Consider the following 19,349-nt stretch of genomic DNA (forward strand, 5'->3'; position numbering starts at 1 on the left):
CAAAAAAAAAAAAACCTACATTTTTTTTTTACCACTTGTCTGGGGGTGTTTTTAATAGATACAATAGGGTAACTAACTGCATGATCAGTAGTTTCCTAATTTACTTTTAATTCATGGAATCAGCTCCACAAAAGCCTATGTTTAACTAGTCCTTTTACTGCCCCTTGGTATTATACCGTATAAGACACAATGAGATCCGTGGTGGCATACAGGGGGCTCTGTCTTGGTCCCATTGGGGTGTCCATGCATTGGAGGCTCCAAACAGAAAACATAGCCTTGCTTTTACTCCCTGTCATCAGGCTGTATCATTGGATTTATCATTTTTGTAAATCCTTGCGGGAAATCAGTGTCAGCACGGGGGGGTGTGATATACATCCTGCCTTACTTTTATATTCCTCCAGTCCCACTGCTAACTGTAGGGATTAAGGTTTATGCAATGCATATACATATAATATACTTCTTACAAATATGCGCTATACTATAGAAATTAGGTTTGCATATGATGTTCTATATAATCACCACAATATCATCATGATTTCTGTAGCTACATTATGGCGTTCAGTCTGGGCGCTCGATCAGGAAGTTGAAGCTATAACAGACACATTGCTATCTGTTTTTCACTTGGTTGGTAAGTGATAAATGACAAGAATCTTTTCCGACAGAGGCCATGAGTGCATACAACAGTCACGAGGAAGGCCGGCTGGTGTATCGCTATGGTGGTGAACCGGTGGGATCCTTTGTGCAGCCTTCCCTCAGGCCACTGGTCCCTGGAATTGCCCATGCCATGTTTATGGACGTCACACATGACAATGAGAGTCCCATTACAGTAAGACATTTTTATTTATTTATCGAGACTTTGGGGTTAAATTATCTGAAGAGCTTCTTACTATATAATGTCACTAGTATGTATAGATTTTATTATAATGAAAACTGGTTGTATAACAGGAGAAAATTGTCCATTGTGCCATGCCTTGTATTCACCGGGATGGGTGGCCCTGTTTCTATTGTTTTCTGATCTCAAACAACCCCTTTTGAAGAACACTGTCAGATACCTGCAGGTAACCTGCTGCACCTCAATAAAGTATACAGTGAAACAGCAAGTGGAACTACAAATTTCCAGGATTTTTCAAACTGATATTTGGCCGTGTTAATTTTATGGTGAAACGTGTGTCTTTAAAGGACATCTGTCAGCAGATTTGTTCCTATGACACTGGCTGACCTGTTAGATGTGCACTTGGCAGCTGAAGGCATCTGTTTTAGTCCCATGTTCATATGTGCGCGCATTGCTGAGAAAATTATTTTTTAATGTATAGCAATAAGCTTCTAGGAGCAACGGGGTCGTTGCCTTTACACCTAGAGGCTCTGCTCTCTCTGCAACTGCAATGCCACCTATACTTTGACAGGGCCAGCTAATTTGGCGAGATAAACGGGAAACAAGGCGCTCATAGGGTAGTAGTTTCTGGTAGATAGTGTTAGATAGAGTACTGTATCAGTAATTACACTCACCTTCTGGTGTTTGTGCTTGTATCAGCACAACACTTGCAAAGGCGGCAGGGGGGGGGGGAGTAAAAATTTGATCCAGATGAGGTATGCTGCCGGTATCTTTCTCAATCCTTGGAGTCGCCAGTACTCCAGAGGAGTGATATAGAATGCTGTATAAGGGCTGTGTACTAGCTTGTACACACTGTGATACCTTTTGGCGCAAAACCACAATAGCGAAAGTCGTCTTTTTAGAAATATTTATTTGTTCAGGTGACAACGCGTTTCGGAGTAAAAATACTCCTTTGTCAAGTCTTAAGGGCCGGGCATACACGATTGGCAGGGCTGGTCCAATTGCTGGTGCCGGGTCCTGTCCTTGTGTAGCGCGGCTTAAGACTTGACAAAGGAGTATTTTTACTCCGAAACGCGTTGTCACCTGAACAAATAAATATTTCTAAAAAGACGACTTTCGCTATTGTGGTTTTGCGCCAAAAGGTATCACAGTGTGTACAAGCTAGTACACAGCCCTTATACAGCTTTGACAGGGCCAGGCAGTGAAAATGTGCCTGGCCCCATCAAAGTGCAGAGGACACGGCAGGTGCAGAGAGCGCAGAGCCTCTAGGAGTAATGGCAACGCCCCCGTTGCTCCTAGAGGCTCATTTGCATGTAATTAAACATCATTTTTCACAGCAATGCGGGCACATATGTACATGGGACCAACACAGATGCCTTCAGCTGCCAAGCGCACATGTAACAGGTCAGCCAGTGTCATAGGTACAGATCTGCTGACAGATTCCGCTTAAACATCTGACCTGTTAACGCCATGCAGTCAAAATCCTCAAAGTGCTGGTAACTACACCCTATGAGGAGACATGGTTGGAAGTATGACAGATGTGGATTAGCAATCCAGTAGACCCCGCACCGATGTGCTTTTAGTGGAGCGAGGACAGGTTTGAGCCGCGATGTGTGCTCCTGCCTGTCCTTTCCTCACCGCGACTTCTGTTGTAGAACACAGAGGGGATCATTTTCAGAAATACACCTACTTTTCCCCGCTCGCGCTAGGTCTAAAAATAAGGGGCGTTGCTTGGGAAGGGGACGGACTGGCAGACCCGTCTCATTCATCATTTCTGCTTTAGGCGTAGAAAATGGTCTAAATTTAAGCCAGCAAGGAAGCTGGCATACATTTATACTGGCGCTGGATATGCCGAAGTTATGTAGAGGCCGGCACCTCTACATAACTTTGGCGGATCCACCGCCAGCTAAAGGGCTTATTAGTACCGACCGTCTAAAACGCTCTAATAATGACCCCCAGAATCCCTACATGGCTACGATGTACTGATCCTGTATACACTGCAGAGAACAGGCCCCAACTTCAGGGGCCTGTGTTGATAGGAAGAGGAGAATAAAATCAGTAAATAAAAAATATTTAAAAAATTATTTTTAGGGGATTGGGAATAGTTTTAAAGAAAAAAGTTTGACTATTTAGATACACTTTAAGCATTCTTGGCAGAAAATAATTAAGTGCCATTAATTGGCACTGAATTGTGTATGGATGATAACCAAGAGCTAAACTAATAATAGTGATGGGGGTAGGTTACCATTTAACAAAGCAGTCTTTATTATTCTAAGGGACAGTGTTCAGTAGTGACACAGTAAGCTGTTGTTTGGGTATTTAAAGGGAACCTGTCACATTGAACACAATGTCTGATCTGCAGGCAGCATGTTATAGAGCAGGAGGAGCTGAACAGATTGATATATAGTTTTGTGGGAAAATATTCAGTTATACATTTAAATTCCTGCTCATTCTGGGCTTTGAAGTCCAGGAGGCGGTCCTATCAGTGATTGACAGCCTTCCCTCTATGACTGTGTATACAGAGAGAGCTGTCAATCACTGATAGGACCGCCTCCTGGACTTCAAAGCCCAGAATGAGCAGAAATTTAAATGAATGAAATACAAGTTATACTGAATCTTTCCTCGCACAACTATAGATCAGTCTGCTCAGCTCCTCCCGCTCTATAACATATTGTCTGCAGTTCACACATTGTGTTCAACGTGACAGGTTCCCTTTAAAGGGGATCAGTCAGGAACTTCATGCGGTACACACAGACGTCCTGATGACAACCATCTTGGTCACACTGAGTTTTTAGCTGCAAAAATGTTTGCGCACCATAGTGGCTGGCCGTTTAAAGCCACGACTGCGCCAAGAAAGGACGTCTCCCTTCTTGGCACAGTTTCCAGACAGATGATGCTGGAAGCCGCGGAAGGTGTCCATTCATGGTTTAACTACATTCAATGCAGCTAAACGTCAAGCCGGTCTATGCCATTCAACGTAATAAACCGTGCAGAAACCAAAGAGGTTTCTGCCACGGAATATGCGTCAGATTTTAGTGTCTGCAAAATCTGCTAGACTATGTGAACAGCCCGTACCACAGCCAGATCCCTTCTGGGTATCGGGAGGGATAGTTATAGAAATGTCTTTTAGTATATGAAAATGGAAATATTAAAAATATTTAAAAAAAAAGCCTTTTTGTCTGTTAAATGGGTTATCCAAATTCTAAAAGATTTCTTCCATGCCCGGGCCCCTCATATACAATCTACTTACCTGCACCCCGACACCCACGTCGCTCCAGATCCCTGCAGGGCCGCCGCTGCATCTCACCTTCGCGCGGTTCAAAACGTCCGGCGACAGGGGGTGAGCAGCCAATAGCAGACTGCAATGGTGACGAGCCAGCCTGCTATTGGATGTTCACCCCCGCCGCCGGATGTTTTAATCCACGCAACGGGAAGATACAGCGGTGGCCAAACAGGTACGTATAATGTATGAGGGGGCCTGGGCATTGGATGTTTTTTTTTTTAGAATTTCACATTCGCGTTTTCCTTTCTGGGATTGAGATCCGCCATAGGATCTCAAAACTGGAGGAAAACGCTTCAGTTTTGTCTTCATTCATTGTCAATCGGGACAGAACTGAACCGACTGGAGTGCACCAGAATGCATTCCATTTCGTTGCGTGCCCAAGACCCACACAAAAGCATTGCAAGCAGCGTTTTTGAGTGCGTCATGGGATACTGATCAAGATGGAGACTGATGGTCGTGTCCGGAAAAAAACTGATCTGGCACCATTGACTTACCTTGTGTTTCATGCCGGATCCGTATTTTTGGACACCCATTGACTTACAATTTATTTAGTGCCTGATCTGTCATGTTCATTTGGGAGATAATACAACCGGATCCATTATGAACTGATGCAGACAGTTGTATTATATACCGGATGCATTTTGGTTGAACCCCTGACGGATCCGGCAAAAACGCAGATGTGAAAGTAGCCTAAACCCTTTACAATTTATTACAAAGTTTCTTATATTCACTTGCACTATTAATATGCAAGGTTGGACTCTTTAAATGTCTTCTGGCAGTTCACTATGTAGCAACTATAAAACTCTTTAACACGCTGATTGTTTTCCAGCATCGATCTGCATATGATTCATTGCCTTCTTCAGCTATTGTGTCTATGGCATGCTGTGCGACTGGGAGTACCAGGGGGTATGATGAACTGGTGCCACACCAGGTAAGATATTACCTTTCAAATCTGTTTAAAGGTTTTGTAACCGTATGGAAAAGATGGGAAACATCTGGATTAAATGAGCTCCGTGACTAAACCATGAGTGCTTCAGCTTCCAGTTTTCAGTACCTCCCATTCATTTCAATGGGGAGGACACAGTGCATAAGTCCACCTCCCACCTCCCTTATAAGAAAGGGAACCCAGACCTGCTGTAGCTAAACTGCCATTCGGGTGCTAGCTGCTGGCTCTTATGACAAAGTGCATTGTTAAAGCAAACGTTTTTTGTAAAATTCGGAGAACAAGCACAGGAGCAAATACAAAACAGACGAGAGAGATCTTGGATTTCGATGAGATTAGATATTTAAAGCTGTATACTTTACCTTCCATTCAGATCCACGTCTGGCTTTAGTTAAAAACAATGCTTGGAAGACTGCATGCATGATTTTGTTTTTAAGAGTTCATTAGGATTTAATTGCCCCAAAATATAAAAATAATCAACATTTCAAGATGGTTTTTATTGAACTCCACTCTGATGCCCTGCCATAGCTCTCCACCTGGTGGCTCCACTATAACAGATAGCCTATTAGGCTTACATTTGGATCAGTTAAACTTATTTAAAGAGCATCTGTCAGCAGATTTGTACCTATGACACTGTCTGACCTGTTACATGTGCACTTTTCAGCTGAAGACATCTGTGTTGGTCCCATGTTCATATGTGTCCGCATTGCTGAGAAAAATTATGTTTTATGTGCAAATGAGCCTCTAGGAGCAACGGGGGCGTTACCATTACACCTAGAGGCTCAGCTCTCTCTGCAACTGCTGCGTCCTCTGCACTTTGATTGATAGAGCCAAGCAGTAAAAATGTCATCACACCGGGCCCTGCCAGTCAAAGTGCAGAGGGAGCCGAAGTTGCAGAGAGAGTAGAGCCTCTAGGTGTAAAGGCAACACCCCCGTTGCTCCTAGAGGCTCATTTGCATATATTAAACCATCATTTTTCTTAGCCATGCGGGCACATACAAACATGGGACCAACACAGATGCCTTCAGCTGCCAAGTGCACATGTAACAGGTCAGCCAGTGTCATAGGGACAAAACTGCTGACAGAGGGCCTTTCATGTTTACTATCTGTATTTTGAACTTAAATGAATGTTAGGTTTAATTACACAATGCTCTACTTACCCCATGCAGATTTCTGTGGTGTCCGAGGAAAGATTTTACACTAAGTGGAACCCCAATGTGGCTGTCCCCAGCACTGGAGAGGTAAATGCCCGTAGCGGAATCATCGCTGGGAAGAGAGCTTTGAATAAACTCCACCAAGAGCTGGCAGCCCGTGGATTCATTCAGGTAACTATCCCATCACGCTTGAACTTCATGCATTTTACTGTATTTGATCACGTTTTCAATCATAGACTTGTCTACCATTGTCACCATATCCAGCTTTTCTTATTTTTTATTTTGTCCCAATTTTCCTACAAGGTCTATGTCGATCAAGTAGATGAAGATATTGTAGCAGTTACCCGTCATTGTCCCCATACACACCAGTCAGTGGTTTCCGTGTCAAGGACAGCTTTTAGAGACCCTAAAACTTCTTTCTACAGCAAGGAGGTCCCACAGATGTGCATTCCAGGTACAGTCCTATGGGTTGTATACAAGAACACAACTTCTGTAGTGCAGTGGATTTAAAAAAAGACGACTGTGGATTAAAAGGGTATTCCCATCTTCGACATTTACTGAATGTCCATAGGACCCCTTTCCTGCCTGGTGAGGCAGCCGCAGTGAATCGAGAGATGGCTGGGCATGCATGGTTCTCCCCATTCACTTATATGGGAGTTCCAAAAACAGCTGAGCACAGAACACTAAAGGAGTATAATACACCTCTTTATTTACAGTGCCTGCTTCTCCAGGCGGGACGGGGTTGGAGACCCCTGTTCTGGAGATAATTAAGGGTCCCAGAAGGAATACCTCTTTAATTGAAGAGAGCTTAAAGTTGAAGTTTTGTACAACCATCCCAAATAGGTAAACTATTTTACAACTGTTGTGCAGCCCTAAAAAACTTGTGTAAGGAACCAAAAACATCTGGATAAATTACATATTTAGTATGCTTAGTCCCTGCTCCTTTGTCAACCAATACTTCCCAGCATTTCTGATTAGGATGGGATGGAAAGCCTTCTCTCTTCCTGGGTAACTTTCAATGAGTTACCCTTGGGGTGGCCAGGTGGCTGAAAACAGTACCCTATGAGATTATATTAGTGGTGGCTACAACTCCCAGCATGCACCATTTATTTCTATGGCGTTGTGAGAACAGCCGAGCAAGTGTACATCTTGGGAGTCGTAGTTTTACCACAGCTGGAGTGCCGGAGGTTAGCCATCACAGACCTATATGGATGGAAGGAAGTCATTGCATGGCTACTTTCTCTCCCACAAAGATTTATAAAGTGGAAAACTCTTCTAGTTTGGAAATAACAGCTGAGCATTTTGGACACTGTTACACGGTCTGTGGAAGGTTCTGTTTTTTTTTTCAGTACTCAGGGTCTATTGTCATGCAAGTGAGTTCTCCTTCCAGAAAAGAAAAGAAAAAGCTGTAGCTAATTTGCATTTCCCAGAGGAGCTTAGCATGGCCTATAAGTCCCCTTTCAGACGAGCGAGTGCCACACTCTGTACTCGCAGCGTGAGTATGCAGCAGCACCCGTTCTGACCTCCCAGCACTGACGGGTCACATAGCATTGTATTGATTTATGATGCTATCTAACCCTTACAGTTTTGGAATGTATTGGATAACATTGGCAGCATTATGTCAGTGTTATCCAATACATTCCAGAACTGTAAGGGTTACGTAGCATCATAAATCACTATAATGCTATGCGACCCCGGCAGTTCTGGGAGGTCAGGACGGGTGCTCTCCCTGACACACACAGGGAGTCTGATGCGTGGGACTTGCTCGTGTGAGAGAGGCCTAAGACTCATTACACCTACTAGAAATAGTACCCCTGGATCCCTGTTTATTGTCAGTAACCTATAAGATATATGGTGTATATATAACAATTCATTAGCATATTGCTGTTTCGCTCTGTGAAGGAAAAATAGAAGAAGTAATCCTAGAAGCCCGGACAGTGGAGCGAAGCGCAGAGCCGTACGAACAGGATAAACATTTTATTAATGGCTTGCCACAATACACCGTAGAGATCAGGGAACACATTCAGGTAAGTTGCTGTATTACTGAAAGGCTCTGCCAAATTCCAGTTTTGCGATGAATATCCAATTAATATCCTTGTGGCACACTGCAAATGTGTTGTGCATGGAGTAGGGTTTCCACCCCTTTTCTTCAAGTACATCCAAAAACTCCAGCACAATGTGAATTAGAGATGCACTTAGGTCTCATGCACACGATCGTTGTTCTGGTCCACATCCGAGCCGCAGTTCTTGCAGCTCGGGTGCGGACCCATTCACTTCAATGGGACCGCAAAAGATGCGGACGGCACTCTGTGTGCTGTCCGCATCCGTTGCTTCGTTCCGTGGCCCCGCAATAAAAATATAACGTGTCCTATTCTTGTCCGTTTTGCGGACAAGAATAGGCATTTCTTCAATGGGCCGCCTGTTCCGTTATGCAAATTGCAAAACGCACACGGGCGGCTTCTGTGTTTTGCGGACCGCAAAAAACGGAACAGTCTTGTGCATGAGGCCTTAAGGAAATCTTTATCCAAAAGCAGCTGTGTCTGTGATGTTTTGGCCACGATGGCGTTTTTCGAACTATTGCTGCTGGGGATGACAGGAAAAATGCCATTGTGGCTGAAACGTCACAGACACGGCTGCTTTTGGATAAAGATTTTCTTAATTGCATCTCTAATTGAAATTATGCTGGAGTTTTTTGATGTACTTAACTCAAATAATTAATGTACTTTTAACTTGCAGCTCGAAGATAGTAAAATAGTCAGACAAGCTGGAGTGACAACAAAAGGACCCAATGAGTACGTCCAAGAAATAGACTTTGAGAACTTGACTCCAGGAAGTGTCATTATATTCAGGTATTAATCTACAATTAATGTATCTATTTCTGATTGCAGCTGCACATTCTCTCAGGCTATGGCTATATGGTGACTTTCTCCATCAAGTTGTAAAAAAAAAAAACAAATCTATTAAAAAATATGTAGTTCAGGTCCTAAGTCTGCACCTGCGGCATCTGATCTGATGATCTAATGCTAAAAGGCGCATTTACGTGCGCCGTCCAAGCAGGCAGTTATTGAGAAGGGACCAATAGCTGAAGTAGGCAATGAATCATAAGCAGATCGATGCTGGAAAACAATGAGCATGTTAAAAAGTTTTACATTTGATACATAGTGAACTGCTGGAAGAAATTTAAAGATTCTAATTTTCATTCCAAATGAAAATGTGTTTTAGTCCTTAACCCCTTGAGGACCCTGGAATTTTCTTTTTGTGCGTTTTCGTTTTTCACTCCCTGCCTTCCCATAGTGCTTACTTTTTTATTTTCCATTTACATAGCCTTATGAGGGCTTATTTTTTGCGGGACAAGTTGTACTTTCTAATGGCACCATTTACGGTTGCATACCATGTAGTAGGAAGCGGAAGAAAAATTCCAAATGGGGTAGAATTGGGAAAAAACGCAATTCTGAAAAAGATTTAAAATAATTTACACTGTACACTATGCGGTAAAATTGACCTGTTATTTTCATTCTCCAGGTCAGTACGATTACAACAATACCACATTTGTATAATTTTTCTTGCGTTTTAATACTGAATTATTTTTTTTAAACCTTTTGAGGAAAAAAAATATGTATAGCCATATTCTGACCCCTATGTGTACGGGGCTGTGTGAGGGCTCATTTTTTGCGAGACGATCTGTTCTTTACAGTGATACCAATTTGAAGTGTGTGCGACTTTTTTGATCACTTTTTATAAAAAAATTATTGGGTAGTTGAAGTGGCAAATTGGCTGTTTTTATTTTTTTCCATTACGCCGTTTTCCGTATGCCATAAATATTGTTATATTTTAATTGTATGGGCATTTTCGCACGCGGTGATGCCCATGATGTTTATTTTTTTTATTGGTTAAGTATTTTTATTTTTAAAAAAAGGGGGGTGATTTGGACTTTTATTTTTTATTTTTATTTTTTTATATTTGTGTAAAACTTTTTTGTACTTTTTTTTTTTTTTACTTAACTTTTTTTTAAGTCACCTTGGGTGACAATAACTGCCAATCATTCGATTGCCCATAGTGTTCATTGATGGCTATATAGCCATCATTGGACACTTCATTTGGAATATAACAATACAGTGCTGCCACCTAGTGGCCTGTATTGGTATATTCCTGAAATAGACACCGAAGCCTGCTTGAGGCTTCGGTGTATTCCAGCGTTGTAACAGGTTCCCCGATCTCAGTCGGGGAACGCTGTTACCGGACCCGAAGCGCGCGACTTCTGCTTCCGGCATGATCAGATGCCGTGGTCACATTTCACCACAGCATCTGAAGGGGAAAATGTATGCGATCAGCCTTATGGCTGATCATATACATGTGCCGCGGGTCTCTGCTATTTAAAATGTTTAATGTTTGTGGACCGCACCTCCGCCGTACTTTTACGGCGGAGGTCCTTAAGGGGTTAAAGGATCACTTTTATTCCATCAAACATTGCATAAGTCAGTGGAGATATGAGCTGACTTTACATGCAGCAATCACCTCCACTGTATTGGGTTGAGTGATGGCTACTGCATATATATACAGTACAGACCAAAAGTTTGGACACACCTTCTCATTCAAAGAGTTTTCTTTATTTTCATGACTATGAAAATTGTAGATTCACACTGAAGGCATCAAAACTATGAATTAACACATGTGGAATTTTCAGTGTGAAACAACTGAAAATATGTCATATTCTAGGTTCTTCAAAGTAGCCACCTTTTGCTTTGATTACTGCTTTGCACACTCTTGGCATTCTCTTTTTTTTTTTTTCTTTAAATGTCTTTATTGCTTTTCTTAAATAAAAACAATGTAAAAAAGATATCTGGTCACAGAGAGTGAGCACGTATGACAGGTACATTTAAACAATGTGTTACTTTGGTGCTAGGCAACGTACATACATACAAAGGCATCTAAATCAAAAGATACCCTAAATTAATGTCAATTCTCTGTCACACATATCAAAACAAAGCCAACCCCCCCCCCCCACTCCCCCCACCCAACATACCTGGCCTGGTACGGCCGCCACGAGGGGCGGTAGGACGCTCATGCCCCTCTCTTGGGTATTTCTCGGACCTTCATAGGGCCAGATCCTATTTAATGTGGACTAGTTATAATGATTATTTATTATTTAGAGGTGATTGAAAATTTATTTATATTAGGGCTTGGCCACAGAGAATGGGGGGTCATCAGTTCCAGTCCGGATATTTCTTCTCGCCACTTCCCCTGTCTATGAACCTATTTCTGTAATATAGCTCATCCCGCGCCGTTTCATACACTCAAAGTCTGTTACTCTTGCCATTAAGCTTTGCCATTCATTTATTGTTGGCGGTCTATCTTTCACCCATTGTATCAAGATTATTACCTTGGCCAATAGAAATCCCTTCAGCCAGTAAACCTGTTCGTTTTTGGTAGTTTTTTTTTTGTACTCGGGGGAAGGGGGGGGGGGAGAAGTCCAAGCACAGCTACTTGGATGGTTAAGGGGGGGCTATTCCCGCTTAGTGCCGCCATCTCCTGAAATATGCTGCCCCAAAAGGTCTTGATAACTGGGCAATCCCACAGCATATGTACAAACCCTGCAGCTACAAGAGAGCATTTCAAGCAACTAAATTCTTGTCCCTTGTTACTATACATTTTAGATAAGAGACTCGGGGTAACATATAAACGGTGTATTATTTTAAATTGTGTCAACCGGTGTTGTCGTGAGAGGGAAGCCTTCTTAATGTTTTGATATATTTCCCGCCATTGTGAAGGGTTACATTCCCCTATATCCACCTTCCATTTATCTACACTTTTAAATTTAGTGACCGTGCTTAATTCCTCGATAAATCTCCTATATATTAATGAGACCCTAACTTTATTCCCTACTATATTATAACAAAATAATAAAAACCTCTGAGTGGTTGTTATCAAAGGTATTTTTTTAAGTCTGCATGCTAATGCATGTTGTAATTGGAAATATCTATAGTGTTCTAATGCAGTTATTGGTGTCTGCTGAAACAGTTCCCCTATTAATTTAATTTTCCCTTTCGTGTATATATGTGAAAATAACGTAATACCTCTCCGAGTCCAATAGTCATTTTCATTAAGGGCCAAAAACTCTGTTAACGCAGGGTTGTCCCATAGCGGGGTAAAATCCAGGACTTGAGGGGCCTGGGTGAGTACCTTAATTTTATTCCAGGTCTTCTGTAGCGCTGCCCCGATGGGACAGAAAAAATCTGCACACTCCAGAAGCCCGGATTCCAATATGCTGAATATATTGTATGTATGCTGTTGACGTTGCCCTAAAATATGGGATAATAGTACTCCATCCCCCGTATTGACACACCACTGTAGTTGTGAACACAAGTAATAGATTTGAAAGTGAGGCAAGCCTAGGCCACCGTTACTTGCCGCCATTCGCAGGTATTGTAGCTTAATGCGGACCCTTTTTCTGCCCCATATCAGATCATTTATCAATCGATCAATCAGATTAAAAACACTATCCTCGATCCAGGCAGGGCAAGAGCTAACCGTGTACAATATCCAAGGCAACAGAACCATTTTAATCAACGCAATTCTATTAATCTGCGAGAGCGGAAGTTTCTGCCAAACCCTTATTTTTTCCCTTATTTTCTCGACTAGGGGGGTAACATTTAATATATTGTAGTCCCTGATGGTGCTGCCAATTTTTATCCCTAAATAGTCTAAGTGGTCTGTTGGGGCAATAATTCTGACCCTGAGATCATTCAAGGGGGGCATCCGATTCAGGGGGAAGAGTACAGACTTTACCCAATTTATCTCATATCCGGCAATTCTAGCAAATTCCTCTGTTATCCGCATAACATCTGGGACGCTTCTCCATCCGTAATTCAGATAGAGCAATACGTCGTCTGCATATAGACAGATCTTATTGTCCATCCCTTTCCCCCCAAACCCCACTATACTAGGTTCAGCCCGTATCCTGCAGGCGAGGGGTTCCATAAAAATTGAAAAGAGGAGTGGAGAGAGGGGGCATCCTATCGTGTCCCCCGCTTTAGGGAGACGGCAGGGGTAAGCACCCCGTTAACATTAATTCTGGCCGTTGGTCCGCTATATAGCAGTTTGACCCATCCAATAAATTCCTGACCCAGATTCATCCTATGCATGACGCGCCAGAGGAAGGACCACTCCACCCGATCAAACGCCTTAGCGGCGTCCAAAGACAGGATGGAGCGGTCCTCCCCCCCTCCAATCTGAATGTTGAGAATGGTCCGGCGTATATTGGTCTGGATCTGTCGCCCGGGGATAAACCCTGTCTGTTCTGTATGGACTAGGCCAGCTATTACTTTTTTTAGCCTGTTAGAGAGAACCTTTGCAATTATTTTATAAACTGCGTTAAGCAGCGATATAGGGCGATAATCATCAACTTTGTTTCCATTTTTCCCCTTCTTCAGGATCAACGTAACAGTTGCCTCCGTCAAGGACGGGGGCAGCTTGCCACATTTGCTAGATTCATTCAGGACCTGCAGCAACCCGGGCAGGAGCACCCCCGCATGGCTCTTGTATATGCCAAACGGGAGTCCATCCGATCCGGGCACCGAAGAGCCCCGGGTCTCATGCAAAGCCGCCTGTAGCTCACCCAGAGAAATTGGGGCGCTCAAGGGGGCCGAGTCCGAATCCGACAGTACCGGGATCTTGACCTGTTTTAAAAAATCGTCTATCTTGGTCTCCGTATCATCCGCTCCGGAACAGTAAAGATTGCTGAAATGTTTCAAAAATTCTCCCTCCATCTCCACTCCTCTTTCCAATCTGCGCCCGTCACCTGTCAGTATTTGTCTAATTTTTTGGGGGGGCTTTTGATTTGCTATGATAGAAACCAATAGCTTACCCGGGCTACCGCCCTCACAGAAGTGTTTATAGCCCATAAAAAATAATTGATTGCAAGCTTTTTTCCTCATATAGGTTATATAGTGGTCTTTAGCGGATTTTAACTTAGTGCGTGTGCTCGCGTCGTTATGTATTCGGATGCAACCCTCTAAATATGCAATGTTTGCTTCCAAATTTTTTTGCTCTTTAAAGAATTCATTTTTCTTCCTTTTTATTCTGCAGAAGTATAGCCCGCGGATAAACGCCTTCATGGCATCCCAAACAAAATGGACATGTGTTGTGCCGATGTTCTCTTGCCAAAATTGTATAAGTTCTTTGTCAATCCCTACGGAGTCGTTTAGTATGGTTAGCCAGTGCTCGTTCAATCTGAACGGTCTGATAGTCCCGGCTTGTTGCCCGATCTTCATCACCAGTAAAATCGGTGAATGATCGGAGATGCCGTGGATCTCATATGTCATTTTTAAAATGAAGTCGAGCATCTCACCATTGGCCAAGGCAATATCAATCTTGGACATAGCACTATATGCTTTACTGAAGCAAGAGAACACCTGTTTGTGACCATAAAGCCATCGCCAGACATCTATTAGTCCTATCTCCTCACAAAACCCTCGAAGTAGGGCGTGCTTTCCCTGCGAACTTTTCCCCGCAGTTGAAATTCTATCCAACGCCGGGTCCAGCACGCAGTTAAAGTCGCCACATATTAGTACCGGGACCGCTCTCTATTATACATGAAAACCGTCAACTGATTTAGGACTGTCATTGCGAATGGTGGGGGGATATACAAGAAAGCTAGGACATACTTTCTGCCGTTCCATTGAGCATAGAGGAAGATGAATCTCCCATCTCTATCAATCGATTGGTCCAGTAGGATAAAATCAATGCTTTGATGTACGTATACTGATCCCTCGGGAATATGACGAAAAGCCGGAGTGGAACTGATGCCCCGCCCATCTCTTTATTAGATATTCTGGGATATCAGGTGTGGCATGCGTTTTCAATAAGGCAACTATTGCGGGAAGATGTTGAATAATCAGATCGAAGACCACAACCCGTTTCGTTCTATCACCCAGTCCACGCACATTCCATATCATAACTCTATTATTCGTCATGTCATGGAGCTATAAAAGAAGCGTACGTCGCCCCCCAAGGGCAGCCGCAACCAGGCCAGAACCCACCCCCACCCGATCCCCGCATCCCACCCCGTCTCACGCACCCCCCCCTACTCCCCCACCCCACCGCATCCCCCTTACTGGTTCACTGATGGAAAGCATCATTGTCAACCTCTTACATTTCGCCCATCCGTCCATGGGCCACCCCCAATGTCCCCCCACCCCCTACGTCGGGTCAGCCTCTCACCGCATCAGCCTGCATCTTAATATCTAATCCCTAACGGTGTCTAGCCATTCTAGTGTTTCTTTGGGTGAATGGAAAAACATTACGGTGTCTCTATAGACCAGTCTTAGCTTAGCGGGGTATAACATAGAGTATTTAATATTACCATCTCGTAACCTTTTCTTAATATCGAAATACTCCCTACGCTTATTTTGAGTGTCCCTGGAGAAGTCGGGGTATATCTGTATCAAATGTCCATTAAGGGCAATCTCTCCTAATTCCCTCTTACACCGAAGCACCCAGTCTCTATCACTAGAGGATAATATTCTAATTAAGAGGGATCGAGGGGGGCCACCCGGCGGGGGTTTTTTAACGGGGATTCTGTGCGCTCTCTCAACACAGAGTGCAGGAATGTCCCCACGGGTTCCCAGCATGTCAGTCAGCCATTTTTGTATAAACTCTACGGGGTTCCCCCCCTCTACACCCTCAGGAAGACCCACTATTCTCAGGTTGTTGTGGCGTGCTCTATCCTCCATATCTGTTAATCTCGCATTAATCCGTTTATTTTCTTTGTCCAATTCGGCTATTTTTATAGTCATCTGTCGCTGTTCTGTTTTGACCTTCGATAGCCCGGTTTCTACATGTGTGATGCCGGCTCTGATTTTATTCATGTCGTCTCTAATAAGAATAAACTCCGCCTGTAGTGTCTGTACAGTGGTGGAGATATCTGAGACTGATTGGTTAGTGATCTGAACAACCGACAGTATGTCCGCCAACTTATTCTCTATGGTGTCAAATCTACCCCTGTCAAGTCCCATATATTGTTCTATCTGCACCGGCGGGTCTGCCTGCACTTCCACCGGCTCTAATGTTTCCCCCCCCCCCCGATATGTTTGGGTGGAGGTGATTTCAAATATTTGTCCATTCTCGCCTGTGGGCTATTACCATCACCCGCCTTAGGGGATCCCATGCCCCCAGATCTCCTGTTATATTTAGGTGGCATATTGTCTCAGACCTAGTGAACGGGGGTACACCGTATAAAACAAATGGGGGAGGGATAAGGGAGGCGGAGTATCCCAGGAGCGGCCAACTCACAATGTCGCCCCCTATCACAAATATCCCAGCACCGGGTCGACCACTGGTTGTCTAACTAACATTATACTCAATTACAGAATGGAGTTATATGTATACCCAGCATTGATTTTTCCAAGCCAGTCTAGGAGGGGTATACCAGCATCGACCTATACCAAGCGTCCCCTCTCCCTTCCAACCGGCCAGGACCTAGCGGGCTGAAACACGTGCAAATATCCAAAGCAAAGACAATTATACATATAACATAAAATCAATAAGTGTCAGAGCCCTGCCCAGCAATAACGTGCGGAAGGTGGTGTTGACGGAGGTTAGACACCTATTCGCAGCAATGGTACAGGTGGAGTCAGTAATCAAGTGGGTCCCGGTCCTCTTCGCCGCTCTCCGCATACACCACTGTTTATAACAATTTGAGTCCCCGATTTGACCTTTTGACAATTGGACCCCAAATTGGAATCAACGGGTAATATCCTCCCTTGAAGTTCCAATATAATTAGATGTAGTCCGCAACACGGATTGTCGCAGGGACAGTCCAGCCAATCTTGGCCCGTCTGCTTAAAGGAGCCCCTGTTGACTTGATATGGGGGGAAATAGCAAGCAGTAGACCCCTATAACTCCACGCTCCTACAACCATGTGGTTGATTTTGCATCACCGGGAGAGATAAATGTAGACTTTAGCCGTTAGAGGGCAAGGCAGTTGAAGAATAAGAGAGTCATGTAACACCCAGCTAGCTCATACCACTGTACCAGGGATTCCAACCCTCATTTTCCGGCTATCCGCTTCACGGGGATTGGTATAGAGCCGTCCCGCATAGCCATTTCATCAGGGTACACCGGAGCCGTGGCCCCAGCGGATATAATAACCAGCGACCACACCGGATCAATCGGTCGGCAACCCTCCTTTCACACAGGGTTAGTATATTGAACGTTAATTAATAAGGAGGGGTGACAGTGGATAGGTTAAAACAGGAGCGATCTCACCAATTTTCAGCCAGGCGGCCAGGGAGGGTGTATCACCGCCAGTAAACGTCTCCGGTACACAGCAATCCGCCGACGATGGTCTTACAATCCGCAGTCCCAGCTCTCAGCGGCCTCTTATGCTCACCCAGATACGATCAGGCATCAGGCGGACGTCAGGCACTTTTCCCGGGGGCCACCTCTGTCCGTAGCAAACCTTTTCCAGGACATAGCAGGGCCTCTACCCAGCAGCTTGGCAGGCGTGCAGGTGTGCGCCTAGGTCTTAACTCGGTCGCTCGGTCTCTCACCCCGCACACAGCCGGTGTCGTGGCAGGTAGTTCACGGCTTCAGTCCAACACCAATAGACCGCGCTGGAGGGAGCGAGGCGGTGAGGGCGCCGAGATGCCGGGACGAGGCAGGTGGGTGAGGGGGCGGTACCCATGCGGACGTGCAGTACGCCCACGCAGCTGCTCCGCTACGTCATACCGCTACGCTACGTTATCTTGGCATTCTCTTGATGAGCTTCAAGAGGTAGTCCCCTGAAATGGTTTTCACTTCACAGGTGTGCCCTGTCAGGTTTAATAAGTGGGATTTCTTGCCTTATAAATGGGGTTGGGACCATCAGTGGCGTTGAGGAGAAGTCAGGTGGATACACAGCTGATAGTCCTACTGAATAGACTGTTAGAATTTGTATTATGGCAAGAAAAAAGCAGCTAAGTAAAGAAAAACGAGTGGCCATCATTACTTTAAGAAATTAAGGTCAGTCAGTCAGCCGAAAAATTGGGAAAACTTTGAAAGTAAGGGCTATTTGACCATGAAGGAGAGTGATGGGGTGCTGCGCCAGATGACCTGGCCTCCACAGTCACCGGACCTGAACCCAATCGAGATGGTTTGGGGTGAGCTGGACCGCAGAGTGAAGGCAAAAGGGCCAACAAGTGCTAAGCATCTCTGGGAACTCCTTCAAGACTGTTTGAATACCATTTCAGGGGTCTACCTCTTGAAGCTCATCAAGAGAATGCCAAGAGTGTGCAAAGCAGTAATCAAAGCAAAAGGTGGCTACTTTGAAGAACCTAGAATATGACATATTTTCAGTTGTTTCACACTTGTTTGTTATGTATATAATTCCACATGTGTTAATTCATAGTTTTGATGCCTTCATAGTCATGAAAATAAAGAAAACTCTTTGAATGAGAAGGTGTGTCCAAACTTTTGGTCTGTACTGTATATACATAATCTTTGTTTCTAAGCAGCAGCTTGAGCTGTGTGAACAGAGTTTTGGTGATCGGCAGCACATTGAAGCTGGCCATACACATTATACTTTTGTCGGCCGAACCCTTTGTTCTCAGAAACAAATGTATTTGGGGAGCTTCCAACTCTCCCCTAACTGATGATGTCGGGGGAGACGAGGATTGGGCGAAATGAATATTATGGTTAGATCCTTTTGCTCTCCAGGGAAATAAGCCGGCTCCAGAAGTGTCTGACAGCAGCTTTCTGCGCTCTCCCCGTAGCATGCACTCGGCCAAACGTGTATGTGGAAGCCGGGAGGGAGACGTAGAGCTATTGAATGTGTATGGGCAGTTTTTCATGGGCAGATTATTGGGAAACAGCATTCATAGTAATGTTGGTTCCCATTAATGGGCCTGACAATTGTGCGGTGTAAACTCTTCAAGTTTACTGTAAATAGAGGGGCACTGCGTACAGCCATAGCACTGACGTCATCCGTATCCATACACATAAATAGAAGTGCCACTTTTCAAGGTAATTATAATGTGACTATTGATTTGGATGATAATTTGGAGTCACACGATATCCCTAGTGTAATGCTGAACAAGGTTGGAGCATAAAGCCACAAGAAGATGGAGACAGCATTTTAAATCTAGCGGAGTGATTTAGAAT

General features: G+C 44.1%; 1 protein-coding gene across 4 annotated transcripts in view; it reads left to right on the plus strand.

The window, feature by feature from the left end:
- AGL (amylo-alpha-1, 6-glucosidase, 4-alpha-glucanotransferase) overlaps positions 1–19,349 on the plus strand; it is a 141,947-nt gene that overhangs the window by 81,267 nt on the left and 41,331 nt on the right. For all 4 annotated transcript variants that reach the window (XM_040407326.1, XM_040407323.1, XM_040407327.1 and 1 more), the window contains exons 14-19: positions 663–826; positions 4,945–5,046; positions 6,228–6,383; positions 6,516–6,666; positions 8,115–8,239; positions 8,949–9,061. In XM_040407326.1, the coding sequence (XP_040263260.1) occupies positions 663–826; positions 4,945–5,046; positions 6,228–6,383; positions 6,516–6,666; positions 8,115–8,239; positions 8,949–9,061 (811 nt within the window). The remainder of the gene's footprint in view (positions 1–662; positions 827–4,944; positions 5,047–6,227; positions 6,384–6,515; positions 6,667–8,114; positions 8,240–8,948; positions 9,062–19,349) is intronic.

This window comes from Bufo bufo, chromosome 9 (genome assembly GCF_905171765.1).
Source record: "Bufo bufo chromosome 9, aBufBuf1.1, whole genome shotgun sequence".
In the NCBI taxonomy this organism is placed as follows: domain Eukaryota; kingdom Metazoa; phylum Chordata; class Amphibia; order Anura; family Bufonidae; genus Bufo; species Bufo bufo.